General features: G+C 48.4%; 1 protein-coding gene across 3 annotated transcripts in view; it reads right to left on the reverse strand.

Moving 5' to 3' along the window:
• pfas (phosphoribosylformylglycinamidine synthase) overlaps window positions 1–16,955 on the reverse strand; it is a 112,296-nt gene that overhangs the window by 71,546 nt on the left and 23,795 nt on the right. For all 3 annotated transcript variants that reach the window (XM_078534953.1, XM_078534954.1, XM_078534955.1), the window contains exons 7-8: window positions 12,544–12,684; window positions 11,815–11,939 (exon numbers count right to left, since the gene is read on the reverse strand). In XM_078534953.1, the coding sequence (XP_078391079.1) occupies window positions 11,815–11,939; window positions 12,544–12,684 (266 nt within the window). The remainder of the gene's footprint in view (window positions 1–11,814; window positions 11,940–12,543; window positions 12,685–16,955) is intronic.

The raw sequence follows: 16,955 nt of genomic DNA on the forward strand, positions 1-16,955 counted from the left end.
CATATCAGTAGCAAACACAGAATCACAGCTCAGGAACAGACAGTCGACGCTAGTATTACACACCTTAGTATTACACACACCTAACACTGAGAATCGCATCTCAGTAACAGACCGGCATTGAGAATCACATCTCAGTAGAACACACACCCGACAGTGAGAATCACACCTCAGTAACACACACACCCAACATTGAGAGTCACATCTCAGTAACACACACCCGGAAGTGAGAATTACATCTTAGTAACACACACAAACACACCCGACACTGAGAAGCACAGCTCAGTAACACGCAAACATAACACTGCGATCGCTTCTGAATAACACACAGCCGAAACAGAGTAACAGATCTCTGTAACACACACAGCTGACACTGAAAATCACAAACAGTAACGCGCTCAATACTGAGAATCACATCTCAGTAACACACACGCCCGAAACTGAGAATCACATCTCAGTAACACACCCACCAGACACTGTGAATCAAATCTCAGTAAGATACACACCCAACACTGAAAATCACATCTCAGTAACACACACACCCCGACAATGAAAGCACATCTCAGTAAAACACATACCTGGCACTGAGAATCACATCTCAGTAAAACACACTGGACACGGAGAATCACATCTCAGTAACACATGCCCGAAACTGAGAATCACATCTCAGTAAAACACCCACCAGACACTGAATCAAATCTCAGTAAAATACACACCCAACACTGAAAATCACATCTCAGTAACACACACCCACCGACAATGAAAGCACATCTCAATAAAACACACACCAAGCACTGAGAATCACATCTCAGTACCACACACACAGCTGACACGGAGAATCACATCTCAGTAACACACACACCCGACACTGAGAATCACATCACAGTAACACACACGCCCGACACTGAGAATCACATCTCAGTAAAACACACCGGACACGGAGAATCACATCTCATTAACAAACATACCCGACACTGAGAATCACACCTCAGTAACACACACACACACCCAACACTGAGAAACACACATCTGACACTGAGAATCACTTCACAGTAATGCACACAGCTGACACTGAGAAACCCTTCTCAGTAGCACACACACCCGACACTGAGATCACAGCTCAGTAACGGACACACCTGACACTGAGAATTACATCTCAGTAACACACTAGAGACTAAGATTCACATCACTGTAACACACAAAGCCAACACTGAGAATCGCATCTCCGTAATACACCCAACACTGAGATTCACACCTCAGTAACACATCTGACAGTGAGAATCACATCTCAGTAACACACACACCGGACACTGAGAATCACATCACAGTAACTCACACAGCTGACAATGAGAATCACATCTCAGTAACACACACAGCAGATACTGAAAATCACATCTCAGTAAGGTACACACCAGACAGTGAGATTTACATCTCAGTAACACACACCCGTAACACTGAGAATCACATCAGAGTAACTGTTTGGGGGAAATAAAGGGATACTGTAATTATTAAGGGGAATATAGAGGTACAGTAAGAACTTATTGAAAGGGAATGAATTACTTAAAATCTCCAAGCACATTGGCAGTTAAAGGTTACCAGATGAACCTTGCACAGCCTTAAGGGCCTGCAAACAACAGAAAGGCCTTGGAGCCGGACTGTAGTCAGTCAATAACAACCAAGATTAAGTGTGCTCTTCAACAGATAGGGAAAGAACAGATGGTAAGGTCTCTGTCTGGGTGAAAACAAATAGGGATGTACTTGTTACCAGAGATGTTTTGTAATGTAAACCTATATGTTGATGAGATCGGAATCTGGAAACTGTTCTTGTACGTGAACAATAATGTATAAACATGTTGAATACTTGTAGTTTAGCAGAGTACTGTCTCAAGATGTACGGAGATGGTGCCATCCTTGCAATTGCTCGAATAAACGATCGTGACCTGTACCTGAGTCTCCTGTGGTCCGTTTATCAAAGACACCACATCAATTTGGCGTAGTTGGCAGGTTACTTGGATCGGATCCTCGGGACAGCTCTGCAAAGTGGGTGAGTATATTCATTTACCACCCGTAGTTAGTGCAGCAAACCTACCCGAGAACGGTCCGGTCAAGTATCAAAGAATCAGGAGGAGGACTCAGGACAGAAGATAGGAGGCGCCAGGGGTAAGAGGTGGAGCCGTGAAGGTGGGCTAGCGGGGCCAAAGCTGCGCAGGGAGACCAGAACCCAGTAAGAGGAGGGCGGAGCCATGCTGGCGGGTCACACTTTGAAATATAACCTTAGCTGAAGCCGTGCAGGGAGGCCAGGACGCAGTAAGAGGAGGGCGGAGCTGTGCTGGCGGGTTACGGTTTGAAGTATAACCTTAGCTGAAGCCGCGCAGGGAGGCCAGACCCCAGTGAAATCGCACATACCGCAAGAAACTAAGTTGTTAGGACCGTGCGAACATACCACGCAAAGACAGACGGAAATAAGAACAGAGTGCCGTCAGGGAAACAAAATAGCGCTATGGGACTTGCTGGGGAACCGCGGACTCCATTACGAGGTTCATAGCGGAACAACAGTCAAAAATAATTACTAAAATGCAGAAGGAGGGGTGGAACCCACAGGGAACCCCCGGAGAACAAAACTAGTGGTGGTTGGAGCAAAAAAAGGACAAGGAAAAGAAAGGCATGATGGTTATTATCACACTGTACCTACAGTTGTGTAGACGGGTTAATACTAAATTCCAGTCAATTAGAGAGAGAGACAAAGTCAGATTCAGCACAGATCAGAGCAGTGGCAGCAGCAGCCTGTAGTGACACTGATCAAGAGGGGGAAAGCTCTGAAGGAGAACCCTATGAAGGAGCTGAGGCAGGTCCGCCCTCATAAGAACCAACCGCCTGACTGTGCCCGTTGAATTCCATGGTCTCTATCGCAATAAGGCATTAGGAAAAGTAAAGTCAGGAAAGGCGAATTAAAACCCGAAGGGATAAAGGGGGCTGAAGAATAGGGGGAGGATGAGGAGATTGAGAGGGTTACGGAGAAAGTTAAGCACGTACCATTCAGCCCGGGAGAGAAGCAGGTTTTGCTTAAAGAACTGCTGAGAGTTAAAACTCGGCATAACAACCCAAATTTTTGGACCAAATTGCGGGAAATGCAAGATTTCCATGCAATGCACCCCCTTGATACCCATATACTGGTGAAGACTAAATGCCCAGGGGTTATCTGGGGAAGGTTACCCCTACAGTTTAGAAGTGATGACTGGGCGAAACCTGGGGACTTCCCAGATCGGGAGAAAGTGACAGCCCTGCACAGGGACTTTGAGGAGGCAGGTAAGGAAGCCTTGGGGGAGCGAGAGACGAATTGGGGGTGTATAACGTCCGCAGTACAGAAGAAGGGTGAGTCTGTAATGGACTATGCAGAGCGAAAGTGGGAGACTTATGTACAGTTTTCAGGACAACCGCATCCCGTGCGGGATGACGAGAGTTTCCTGAAAATGTGGAAGGATGATTGGGACCCAAAAGGTCTGCTACAAGAGCTGCTTGTGATGAAGAGAGAGAGAGAAAAAGAGAGAAAAGGGGGGTACCCCTAGGGGGGTTAATAAGCAGTGACAGGCAGGGGAAATGTGAGCTTTCGTCAGTTTGATTGTCCCTATAGGTGGAGCCTTCAAGATCCCTTTATTTCCCCCACTGCTATTTGAAGTTTCGTTTAGAAAATGAGAATTTTAAGTGGTTAAGTTAAGGATACAGGAATATAAATACATACCTCTAAATGTATGTTTGTTTGTGTGCAAGGAAGCATTCGTATATGAGCTTTAATGTGTTTTCTTCCGTAAACTGATATTTGTATGTGCAGTTCAGCATTTTAGGGTTGAAAGCCCCATGTTAGATTAAAGGAAAAGTATACTAAAACATTCCAAAGTTTTGAGTATAAGGTTTGAGTTGGGGTTTCTGTAAAAAGGATCGCAATTTGAAGGTATCATGAAGCTAGACAGGGTTAGATGAACCAACTGTTGTACCACCCCCTTGCAGATTAGTATCACCAGCATCCAAGCTGTTTGGGATTGATACATATGAGTTGCAATAACTCATACGAGTTAGTATTCTAAAATTCTAAGGGGAAAAATTACCTGAAGTTCAAGGGATTCTAGGAAAACCAAAAAGAATAAACACACAGTCTAGGTGGTTCCAATGGGTAAAAAGGGGTTTCTTTTGAAGAGATGAATTAAATATGAAAGGAAATTTGCATCCCAACAGCACTGTTATTTGAAGTTGGGACAAGGCTTGAGGTGTAAAGTGCAGTGTAGTTTAGAAGATTACTTTTGAATCACTAGGATGCTATCTAAGATAAAGAATGTTTCAATAAACATACGGGAATTATAACTTGGATACAAATCAATACACATAAGAAAGAGGTAGTTTTAATTTTGATAACGTAAATTACATTTCTTACAAAGTTTAAAATTTGAGGTTTGGTTCCTGATAATTTCCCAAAAGGGAATTTTCATTTTAAAAGTTTGACAACAATTGGCACTAATTCAAATGCTGCAAGCTTTTGTATTTGTAAGTCTGTTCCCAAAATATGAAGCTAAGCTCAAGACCTTGACAAAGTTTGGCAGAAATCCAATTTTTGGCCGAGTTAATGAATCTGGGATAATTCTAAAAGAAACGGGTCAGGCACAATTTAAACAATAAAATGTTGTTTGAGAAGAAGATAAGGAACATGTCAATGCCTGATTTCTGTTTTTAAAACTGTTATGAGAATATTTTATTTATTTTAAAGTTTCTCCAGGCAACCTGAACAAGATAAGATGGTAGTTGTTGCATGTGTAAAATGGCATGAGGCAAGTAGGAGAAAGAATTAGGGAAAGAGGACACAATATACAAACTTTTTTAAGGAAAGCGAATTTGATAATCTGGCCATCAACTGAGACATTGGTAACGTACAGGGGGAGATAAGCAAAGATCTAGAGACAGAGATCCTCGTTGACACGGAATAGTTAATACGACCTAAAGAGCAAGGAAACATTATAAACGATCAAGACAATAGAGAAACTGAAATCAAGAAAATCTTAGGATGATCATGGTCAAGGGAAAAAACTTAGAGGTAAAACTATGTGGAATATGTAGTTCAGGAACTGAAATGGAAGGAGAAATAATACTTAACAACAATTTACCACATGATGGATAAAGGTAAAGGGAAAGCTGGAAAAAGGCTAGATAGATTGTATTAATGTGCCTGCGAGCTACAAAAAGTAAGACCACAGGATTAACACTATGATGACAGAGTTAAGCGGCTCACAGAGAGAACCATCATTGGAAGTGAAGATACTGAGCCATTGAAAGATAGGATAAGAAGGTGCACTGTAGAGTTGTGTTGGCAGTTTAAGGAATTGAGGTCCGAAGTGGGACAGCAGCAGGAGACAGTAGGCTGGAAGGATTGGAGGGTGCCATGAATTGCCAGATCAAGGAACTCATTTCACAGGAAGAGTCATTAAAGAAATGTATAAATTTAAATTTAAACAGAAATTCCACATTCCCTACCAGCCACAGAGCTCAGGGTTGGCGGAAAGGATGAACTGAACTTTTAAAAAAAAACAATCACAAAAGCAATTCAAGAGACAGGGAACATCCCAATATTCTAATGCGCCTTAGGGCTACCCCAAGCAGGACCACCGGGTTCACCCCATTTGAAATAATGACAAGGAGAGCAATGCAGTTACCAGAGGGAATCATAGTAGGAGTGGGAGATGTAGGGCCACTAAAAGGAAGGATGCGAGACTATGTGAGGGAAATAAGTAAGCAATTGCATGAGTTCAGGAAGGAAGTCAGAGACCAACAGGTGATGGTCAAGGTGAGCCCAGAGCGAACAGGCAAGGACCATACGAGGTAATTATGACAGGTGATACATGTGCACTTGTAGATATGAGAATGGGAATAACTGCATTACACACAGTTAAAGATACATGACAATTGACCAAGCGGTAACCCGGAGAACGGGAGCCGATGTTAATGTCTCCACAGATCTACGATCCTGAATGTGGGCGTATCAGTACTGGCAACAAGGTCAGGGATCATCACTGCTCAACCCGCACCGCGGGAGGAACTTTGGTACAGCACAGACAGTGCCAAATGCAATACGCAACGGGGAATGATAAATGTAACAGTAAGAGAACAAGTGCTTTTGAATTGTAGTAAGGGTTTGCTTCAGATCGGGCGTGGGAGGTCCGCCACTACCCAGGCACCTTCCACATCTACTTCCACAGTCCAAGTAGACATAATTGAAGCCCCTCAAACCACACCGACTGACCCACCTTGTCCGACTATGCATCCAGGACCGACGAATGGTTTGGTACTAGTTAATCAGAAGTATTGTATGATAATGTATTCCACGAGCTGGTACCTGTAGTCTTGAACATATCCGGAATTGCCCCGCCCCAGTGATGCTCAACCCATATTCGAACACTATATACGGCTTGAATGGGCCAGCTGATGACTGAAGCATCTCAGTTCAACGGCGAGATGCAATCAGGCTTGGGAGGGAAACGTGTTAAGCACAGCCTGATAAATGATGCCACTACGATATTTAATATAGGGACATCAGTGGTTAATTCAGACCTGGCAACTGTTGACCAGAAGGTCTGGACCCTGAGCTTTAAGCTTAAGGAGATTCTAGAGCGGGGACAGGAATTCACTCACTCAATTAAATACAGACCAGGACATGACACGGTTAATCCAAAGCCTGGCTACCATGCCCGAAAGTCATGCGGGGATTATCAACAAACTGATTGGGATAAAAAATATTTCAGATGAAGCAGCAGAAATGATGTTTGCAGCACCTATGGATCTTGGACACTGGAACAAGCCCGAGAGAATTTAAGAAAGATTAATGAAGGGGTAGTTCCTTTATGGGTAACTAATGGGCATTTATTTAATCTTTCACGATACAAGGATCATGACTTGACCGGTTGCCAGCTCAGAGGTTTAACACGAGTATATAAAATGGATGTTGAATGTATAGTGAATAGTAATATGGTAATAGGCATTGTATTAGTAAAACCTGTCATACCTATGTATGGCACACCCGGCAGGACAGTATATAGAGTAGAAAATATTGGTGTTATACAGGGGGAAAATTATATTAAGTATCACGATATTCCGCCATACGCAGTAGACATAGAAAGGAATATAGTTAGTACCACATTAGAAGAGTGTAGGATAGAGGCCACTGCAGTAGTATGCACACCCAATATATGAGACAGATGAAGCAAAGTGGATTTAAAGCAGCAGCAAACTGTACAATGGAAACTATATGGGCTGCAAAAGAACCGACCCATGTTGCATATGCAGGGAATGGGAGATATTGTATCACCACGTGGCAGGAAAGAATCCAGTATGGGGGTAACCAGAAATGCCCCATCCATAACCATTCAGTGTGCCTACACCCATAAGCGCCAGCAAGGGTAGGGAAAGTGGAACTGGTCGAAATATACAAGAGAGGAACAACTACTATTCAGGTCAAGGGAAATCTTAAGGATAACCTGACACAGTATTTGAACCAGTTCTCCTATGAAATTCCCCTATTACCAGAAGTCACAAAAAAGGTGGCGCTGGGGGAGTTTTAACAGGTGGAGCAGGAATCTGGTAAGCCAGAGGTTCAGATTAAAGGACCAGATGATACAGATGGTCTGACCAGTACCCCATCCCTTTATGTGCCAAAACTGAATACCTGGCCAGTATCAATGGGTGGCGGTACGTAAAAGGGGGGAAAGGACAACACCACTGTAGTTGGCTACCTTGGGCTAAGCCCAAGGGCCAAAAGGGGGGACTGTTAGGGGGAAATAAAGGGATACTGTAATTATTAGGGGGAATATAGGGGTACAGTAAGAACTTATTGAAAGGGAATGAATTACTTAAAATCTCCAAGCACATTGGCAGTTAAAGGTTACCAGATGAACCTTGCACAGCCTTAAGGGCCTGCAAACAACAGAAAGGCCTTGGAGCCGGACTGTAGTCAGAGGATGGCAATAACAACCAAGATTAAATGTGCTCTTCAACAGATAGGGAAAGAACAGATGGTAAGGTCTCTGTCTGGGTGAAAACAAATAGGGATGTACTTGTTACCAGAGATGTTTTGTAATGTAAACCTATATGTTGACGAGATCAGAATCTGGAAACTGTTCTTGTACGTGAACAATAATGTATAAACATGTTGAATACTTGTAGTTTAGCAGAGTACTGTCTCAAGCTGTACTGAGATGGTGCCCTCCTTGCAATTGCTCGAATAAACGATTGTGACCTGTACCTGAGTCTCCTGTGGTCCGTTCATCAAAGACACCACATCAGTAACACACACAGCTGATACTGAGAATCACATCTCAGTGATACACACTCGATACTGAGAATCACATCTCAGTGACACACACACCCGACAGTGAGAATCACATCTAGTAACACATACAAACAGCGAACACTGAGAATCACATCTCAGTAACACACACACCCGACAGTGAGAATCACATCAGCGTAACACACACAGCTGATACTGAGAATCACATCTCAGTAACACACACATCCGACAGTGAGAATCACATCTCAGTAACACACACACCCAACAGTGAGAATCACATCAGCGTAACACACACAGCTGATACTGAGAATCACATCTCAGTAACACACACATCCGACAGTGAGAATCACATCTCAGTAACACACACAGCTGAAACTGAGAATCACATCTCTGAGATGCACACCCGACAGTGAGAATCACATCTAGTAACACACACATCCGATAGCGAGAATCACATCAGAGTAACACACACCCAACACTGAGAATCACATCAGAGTAATACACACAGCTGATACTGAGAATCACATCTCTGCGATACACACCCGATACTGATAATCAGATCTCACTAACACACATACCGGAAAGTGAGAATCACATCTCAGTAACACACACACCCGACACTGAGAATCACATCTCAGCAGCACACACACGAGGCTGAGAATCACATCTACATAAAATATACACCCTACACTGAGAATCACAAACGGTAACACTCTCGATTACTGTGAATCACATCTCAATAAGATACACACCCGACACTGAGAATCACATCTCTGTAAAACACACAACAGGCACTGTGAATCACATTTCAGTAACATAAGCACCCGACAGTAAGAATCACATCTCAGTAACATGCACACCTGACAGTGAGAATCACATCTCAGTAACACACACACTCAACACTGAGATCACATCTCAGTAACACGCACCCGACACAGAATCACATCTCAGTAACACATACACCCGACACTGAGAATCATACCTCAGTAACACATAACTGAAACTGAGTATCACATCTCAGTAACACACATCCGACAGTGAGAATCGCATCGCAGTAACACACACCGGACTCAGAATCACATCTCAGTAACACATACCCGACACTGAGAATCACAACTCAGTAACACACACGGCACTGAGAATCACATCTATGTAAAACATACACCCTACACTGAGAACCACAAATGGTAACACTCGCGGTACTGAGAATCACATCTCAGTAAGATACACACCCGACACTGAGAATCGCATCTCTGTAAAACACACAACAGACACTGTGAATCACATCTCAGTAACACACACGCCCAACACTGAGAATCACATCTCAGTAACACGCATCTGACACAATCACATCTATGTAAAACACACACCCTACACTGAGAATTACAAACTGTGACATGCTTGATACTGAGAATCACATCTCAGTAACTTAGACGCCCGCTGCTGCGAATGACATCTCACAACCGACACTGACAATCACAAACAGTAACATGCTTAATACTGAGATTCACACCTCAGTAACACACCCCCCCCCCCGAAACTGAGAATCACATCTCAGTAAAACACATACCAGACACTGAGAATCACACCTCAGTAACATAAGCACTGACACCGAGAATCACATCCCAGTAACACACACACCCAACACAGTCACACCTCAGTAAGATACACACCCGACACTGAGAATCACATCTCAGTAAGATACACACCTGACACTGAGAACTGCATCTATGTAAAACACACACCCTACACTGAGAAACACAAACTGTGACATGCTCGACACTGAGAATCACATCTCAGTAACACACACACCTGAGACTGAGAATCAGATCTCACGAACACACACCCCCGACAGTGAGAATCACACCTCAGTAACACACACACACCCGACACTGAGAATCACATCTCAGTAACACACACACACAGCTGAAACTGAGAATCACATCTCAGTTACACACACACACACCCGGCACTGAGAATCACATCTCAATAACACACACATACACGACACTGAGAATCAGGTCTCAGTAATACGCACCCGACAGTGAGAATTGCATCTCAGTAACACACACCCGACCCTGAGAATCACATCTCAGTAACACACACACACAGCTGAAACTGAGAATCACATCTCAGTTACACACACACACAGCTGAAACTGAGAATCACATCTCAGTAACACACACACACAGCTGAAACTGAGAATCACATCTCAGTAACACACACACCCGACAGTGAGATCACATCTCAGTAACACAAACCCGACACTGAGAATCAGATCTTAGTAACACACACACCTGAAGGTGAGATTCACATCTCAGTAACACACACCCGAGACTGAGAATCAGATCTCACTAACACACACCAGGCAGTGAGAATCACATCCTAGTACCACACACAGCTGATACTGAGAATCACATCTGAGATACACACCCGACACTGATAATCACATCTCAGCGACACACACCAAGGCACTGAGAATCACATCTCAGTAACACGCACCCAATACTGAGAATCACATCTCAGTAACAGACATACACACGGCACTGAGAATCAGATCTCAGTAACACGCACCCGAGACTGAGAATCAGGTCTCATTAACACACACCCAAGACTGAGAATCAGATCTCACTAACACACACCCGAGACTGAGAATCAGATCTCACTAACACACACCCGAGACTGAGAATCAGATCTCACTAACACACACTCGAGACTGAGAATCAGATCTCACTAACACACACCTGAGACTGAGAATCAGACCTCACTAACACACACCCGAGACTGAGAATCAGACCTCACTAACACACACACCTGACAGTGAGAATCACATCTCAGCAACACACACCCGACACTGCGAATCACATCTCTGTAACACACACCTGACAGTGAGAATCACATCTCAGTAACACACGCACACAGCTGACACTGATAATCACCTCTCAGTAACACACACACACAGCTGAAATTGAGAATCACCTCTCAATAACACACACGCCCGACACTGAGATCACATCTCATTGACACACACATCTGACACTGAGAATCACATCTCAGTAACACACACACACACCCGACACTGAGAATCACATCTCAGTAACACACACACACACCAGACAGAGAATCACATCTCAGTAACACACACACACGACAGTGAGATCACATCTGAGTGACACACACACCCGACACTAAGAATCACATCTCTGTAATACACATACACACGACAGTGAGATCACATCTGAGTGACACACACACCCGACACTGAGAATCACATCTCAGTAACACACACACACGACAGTGAGATCACATCTGAGTGACACAAACACCCGACAGTGAGAATCACATCTATGAAAAGCACACACCCTACACTGAGAATCACAAACGGTAACACGCTTGACACTGTGAATCACATCTCAGTATCGCGCACACTCGACACTGAGAATCACTTCTGAATCGCACACAAGGCAATAAGCAGCAGGCCTCGGGATACAAACCTGTGGGGAAGTTGTGTGTTTCCGCAGTGAAGATTACGTGTCTCATTGTTTTTCGTACTTCCACCTTGCTCGCATGTAACTGGTCGCGGGGGTAGAGACAGTTCACGGTTTTCCCCGTTATCGCACTGTAGAGCAAATAAAGCTCAAAAAGAAATCTCACTTTTTGACCAACCAGGATGCTAAACAGCCACTTTCCTCCCACCCATGCACCAGTTAGCCTAATCTAACCCCATCTGTCCATAATGCTGAATCACTGCACTGTGCAGCAGCAATACACACCCTGTGCCTGTATCAGTGAGAATCAGGCCCCTCTCCTACTGTGCATCAATGATCCTCAATGCCCCACACGTAACTCACCCCCAACACGTCACTAGCCCTCAGACTGGCCCCCATGCCCCCCCACCCCCCAACCCACCCCACCATGCTTCAGTGATTCTCACGGCACCCCATAATTACCTCCATGCACATGTCAGGGACCCTCATGCTTCCCAACCCTACCAACCCCCCACTCAACGAGCATATCAGGGACCTTCACACCGCCTCTTGCCAATCAGGGACCCTCACGCCAACCCCGCATGTCACTGCCCCTTCAGTGCATCAGTGACACTCACTGTGCGACTCAGTGCTCCCCATAACTCCATCTCTCCTGTGTACCTCTTGCTTCTCTCCCTGAAACTCCGTATCCTACTGTCCTGCTGACCCTCTGCGGCTATCTTTAATGGGGCTGACCTGCTGTTGTCAGAGAATTTGATAATGTTGTTCTTGTTGCTGTAATCCTGTGTCTTCATGATCAGATCAAAAAGACTCTTCAGTTTGGTTTCACCATCAATCACCAAACGCCCCTTGAAGAACCAATGTCGGCTGTGTTCACTAGAGGCAAACAAACCAGCAGGATCACTAACAGCAGTCAGAGAAACTAGCGGGGAGAGCGCGAGCGGGGGGAGCGCGAGCGGGGGGAGCGCGAGAAGGGGGGAGCACGAGAAGGGGGGAGCGCGAGAAGGGGGGAGCGCGAGAAGGGGGGAGCGCGAGAAGGGGGGAGCGCGAGAAGGGGGGAGCGCGAGAGGGGGGAGCGCGAGAGGGGGGAGCGCGAGAGGGGGGAGCGCGAGAGGGGGGAGCGCGAGAGGGGGGAGCGCGAGAGGGGGGAGCGCGAGAGGGGGGAGCGCGAGAGGGGGGAGCGCGAGAGGGGGGAGCGCGAGAGGGGGGAGCGCGAGAGGGGGGAGCGCGAGAGGGGGGAGCGCGAGAGGGGGGAGCGCGAGAGGGGGGAGCGCGAGAGGGGGAGCGCGAGAGGGGGGAGCGCGAGAGGGGGGAGCGCGAGAGGGGGGAGCGCGAGAGGGGGGAGCGCGAGAGGGGGGAGCGGGAGAGGGGGGAGCGGGAGAGGGGGGAGCGGGAGAGGGGGGAGCGCGAGCGGGAGAGGGGGGAGCGCGAGCGGGAGAGGGGGGAGCGCGAGCGGGAGAGGGGGGAGCGCGAGCGGGAGAGGGGGGAGCGCGAGCGGGAGAGGGGGGAGCGCGAGCGGGAGAGGGGGGAGCGCGAGCGGGAGAGGGGGGAGCGCGAGCGGGAGAGGGAGGGAGCGCGAGCGGGAGAGGGAGGGAGCGCGAGCGGGAGAGGGGGGAGCGCGAGGGGGAGGGAAAGAGAGCGCGAGGGGGAGAGAAAGAGCGCGCGCGAGAGAGAAAGAGCGCGCGCGAGAGAGAAAGAGCGCGCGCGAGAGAGAAAGAGCGCGCGCGAGAGAGAAAGAGCGCGCGCGAGAGAGAAAGAGCGCGCGCGAGAGAGAAAGAGCGCGCGCGAGAGAGAAAGAGCGCGCGCGAGAGAGAAAGAGCGCGCGCGAGAGAGAAAGAGCGCGCGCGAGAGAGAAAGAGCGCGCGCGAGAGAAAGAGCGCGCGAGAGAGAAAGAGCGCGCGCGAGAGAGAAAGAGCGCGCGCGAGAGAGAAAGAGCGCGCGCGAGAGAGAAAGAGCGCGCGCGAGAGAGAAAGAGCGCGCGAGAGAGAGAAAGAGCGCGCGAGAGAGAGAAAGAGCGCGCGAGAGAGAGAAAGAGCGCGCGAGAGAGAGAAAGAGCGCGCGAGAGAGAGAAAGAGCGCGCGAGAGAGAGAAAGAGCGCGCGAGAGAGAGAAAGAGCGCGCGAGAGAGAGAAAGAGCGCGCGAGAGAGAGAAAGAGCGCGCGAGAGAGAGAAAGAGCGCGCGAGAGAGAGAAAGAGCGCGCGAGAGAGAGAAAGAGCGCGCGAGAGAGAGAGAGAGCGCGAGAGAGAGAGAGAGAGCGCGAGAGAGAGAGAGAGCGAGAGAGAGAGAGCGCGAGAGAGAGAAAGAGCGCGAGAGAGAGAAAGAGCGCGAGAGAGAGAAAGAGCGCGAGAGAGAGAAAGAGCGCGAGAGAAAGAGCGAGAGAGAGAGAAAGAGCGCGAGAGAGAGAGAAAGAGCGCGAGAGAGAGAGAAAGAGCGCGAGAGAGAAAGAGCGCGAGAGAGAGAGAAAGAGCGCGCGAGAGAGAGAAAGAGCGCGCGAGAGAGAGAAAGAGCGCGAGAGAGAGAGAAAGAGCGCGAGAGAGAGAGAAAGAGCGCGAGAGAGAGAGAAAGAGCGCGAGAGAGAGAGAAAGAGCGCGAGAGAGAGAGAAAGAGCGCGAGAGAGAGAGAAAGAGCGCGAGAGAGAGAGAAAGAGCGCGAGAGAGAGAGAAAGAGCGCGAGAGAGAGAGAGAGAGCGAGAGAGAGAGAGAAAGAGCGCGAGAGAGAGAGAAAGAGCGCGAGAGAGAGAGAAAGAGCGCGAGAGAGAAAGAGCGCGAGAGAGAAAGAGCGCGAGAGAGAGAAAGAGCGCGAGAGAGAAAGAGCGCGAGAGAGAGAGAAAGAGCGCAAAAGAGAGAGAAAGAGCGAGAGAGAAAGAGTGAGAGAGGAGTGTGAGAGAAAGTGTGAGAGAGGAGTGTGAGAGAAAGTGTGAGAGAGGAGTGTGAGAGAAAGTGTGAGATAGAGGGAGAGAAAGCGTGAGAGAGAGGGAGAGAAAGTGTGAGAGAGAGGGAGAGAAAGCGTGAGAGAGAGGGAGAGAAAGCGTGAGAGAGAGGGAGAGAAAGCGTGAAAGAGAGGGAGAGAAAGCGTGAAAGAGAGGGAGAGAAAGCGTGAGAGAGAGGGAGAGAAAGCGTGAGAGAGAGGGAGAGAAAGCGTGAGAGAGAGGGAGAGAAAGCGTGAGAGAGAGGGAGAGAAAGCGTGAGAGGGAGAGAAAGCGTGAGAGAGAGGGAGAGAAAGCGTGAGAGAGAGGGAGAGAAAGCGTGAGAGAGAGGGAGAGAAAGCGTGAGAGAGGGAGAGAAAGCGTGAGAGAGGGGGAGAGAAAGCGTGAGAGAGGGGGAGAGAAAGTGTAAGAGAGGGGGAGAGAAAGTGTGAGGAGGGAGAGAAAGAGAGGGGGGAGAGAAAGAGAGGGGGGAGAGAAAGAGAGGGGGGAGAGAAAGAGAGGGGGGAGAGAAAGAGAGGGGGGAGAGAAAGAGAGGGGGGAGAGAAAGAGAGGGGGGAGAGAAAGAGAGGGGGAAGAGAAGGAGGGGGGGAGAGAAAGGGGGGGGAGAGAAAGAGGGGGGGGAGAGAAAGAGGGGGGGAGAGAAAGAGGGGGGGAGAGAAAGAGGGGGGGAGAGAAAGAGAGGGGGAGAGAAAGAGAGGGGGGAGAGAAAGAGAGAGAGATAGAGAGTGAAAATGTGAGTGAAAAAGAGTGTGTGAGAGAGAGAGTAGAAAGAGAAAGAGTGAGAAAAAAAGAGACCACGAAAGAGAGAGAGAACGAAAGAGTGAGTGTGATGCTGGTAAATGGGATTAGGTAGGTAGATCAGGTGTTTCTCATGTGTCGGTGCAGACTCGATGGGCCGAAGGGCCTCTCTGCACTGTGAGATTCTGTGATTCTGAGAGAAAGAAAAAGAGTGAGAAAGAAAAAGAGGGCTACAGAAATTACAGGGATTGGGGGGGAGAGAGAGAGCGATACAGAAACTGAGAGTGCGAGAGGGAGAGGGGGGAGCGCGAGCGGGAGAGGGGGAGGGCCAGCGCGCGAGGGGGAGGGAAAGAGCGCGCGAGGGGGAGGGAAAGAGCGCGCGAGGGGGAGGGAAAGAGCGCGCGAGGGGGAGGGAAAGAGCGCGCGAGGGGGAGGGAAAGAGCGCGCGAGAGAGAGAAAGAGCGCGCGAGAGAGAGAAAGAGCGCGCGAGAGAGAGAAAGAGCGCGCGAGAGAGAGAAAGAGCGCGCGAGAGAGAGAAAGAGCGCGCGAGAGAGAGAAAGAGCGCGCGAGAGAGAGAAAGAGCGCGCGAGAGAGAGAAAGAGCGCGCGAGAGAGAGAAAGAGCGCGCGAGAGAGAGAAAGAGCGCGCGAGGGAGAGAAAGAGCGCGCGAGGGAGAGAAAGAGCGCGCGAGGGAGAGAAAGAGCGCGCGAGGGAGAGAAAGAGCGCGCGAGGGAGAGAAAGAGCGCGCGAGGGAGAGAAAGAGCGCGCGAGGGAGAGAAAGAGCGCGCGAGAGAGAGAAAGAGCGCGCGAGAGAGAGAAAGAGCGCGCGAGAGAGAGAAAGAGCGCGCGAGAGAGAGAAAGAGCGCGCGAGAGAGAGAAAGAGCGCGCGAGAGAGAGAAAGAGCGCGCGAGAGAGAGAAAGAGCGCGCGAGAGAGAGAAAGAGCGCGCGAGAGAGAGAAAGAGCGCGCGAGAGAGAGAAAGAGCGCGCGAGAGAGAGAAAGAGCGCGAGAGAGAGAGAAAGAGCGCGAGAGAGAGAGAAAGAGCGCGAGAGAGAGAGAAAGAGCGCGAGAGAGAGAGAAAGAGCGCGAGAGAGAAAGAGCGCGAGAGAGAAAGAGCGCGAGAGAGAGAGAAAGAGCGCGAGAGGGAGAGAAAGAGCGCGAGAGGGAGAGAAAGAGCGCGAGAGGGAGTGAAAGAGCGAGAGAGAGAAAGAGCGAGAGAGGGAGAGAAAGAGCGAGAGAGGGAGAGAAAGAGCGAGAGAGGGAGAGAAAGAGCGAGAGAGAGAGAGAGAAAGAGCGAGAGAGAGAGAGAAAGAGCGAGAGAGAGAGAGAAAGAGCGAGTGAGAGAGAGAAAGAGCGAGAGAGAGAGAGAAAGAGCGAGAGAGAAAGAGTGAGAGAGGAGTGTGAGAGAAAGTGTGAGAGAGGAGTGGGAGAGAAAGTGTGAGAGAGGAGTGGGAGAGAAAGTGAGAGAGAGTGGGAGAGAAAGTG

Source organism: Cetorhinus maximus, unplaced genomic scaffold, assembly GCF_964194155.1.
Source record: "Cetorhinus maximus unplaced genomic scaffold, sCetMax3.hap1.1 HAP1_SCAFFOLD_162, whole genome shotgun sequence".
Taxonomy (NCBI): domain Eukaryota; kingdom Metazoa; phylum Chordata; class Chondrichthyes; order Lamniformes; family Cetorhinidae; genus Cetorhinus; species Cetorhinus maximus.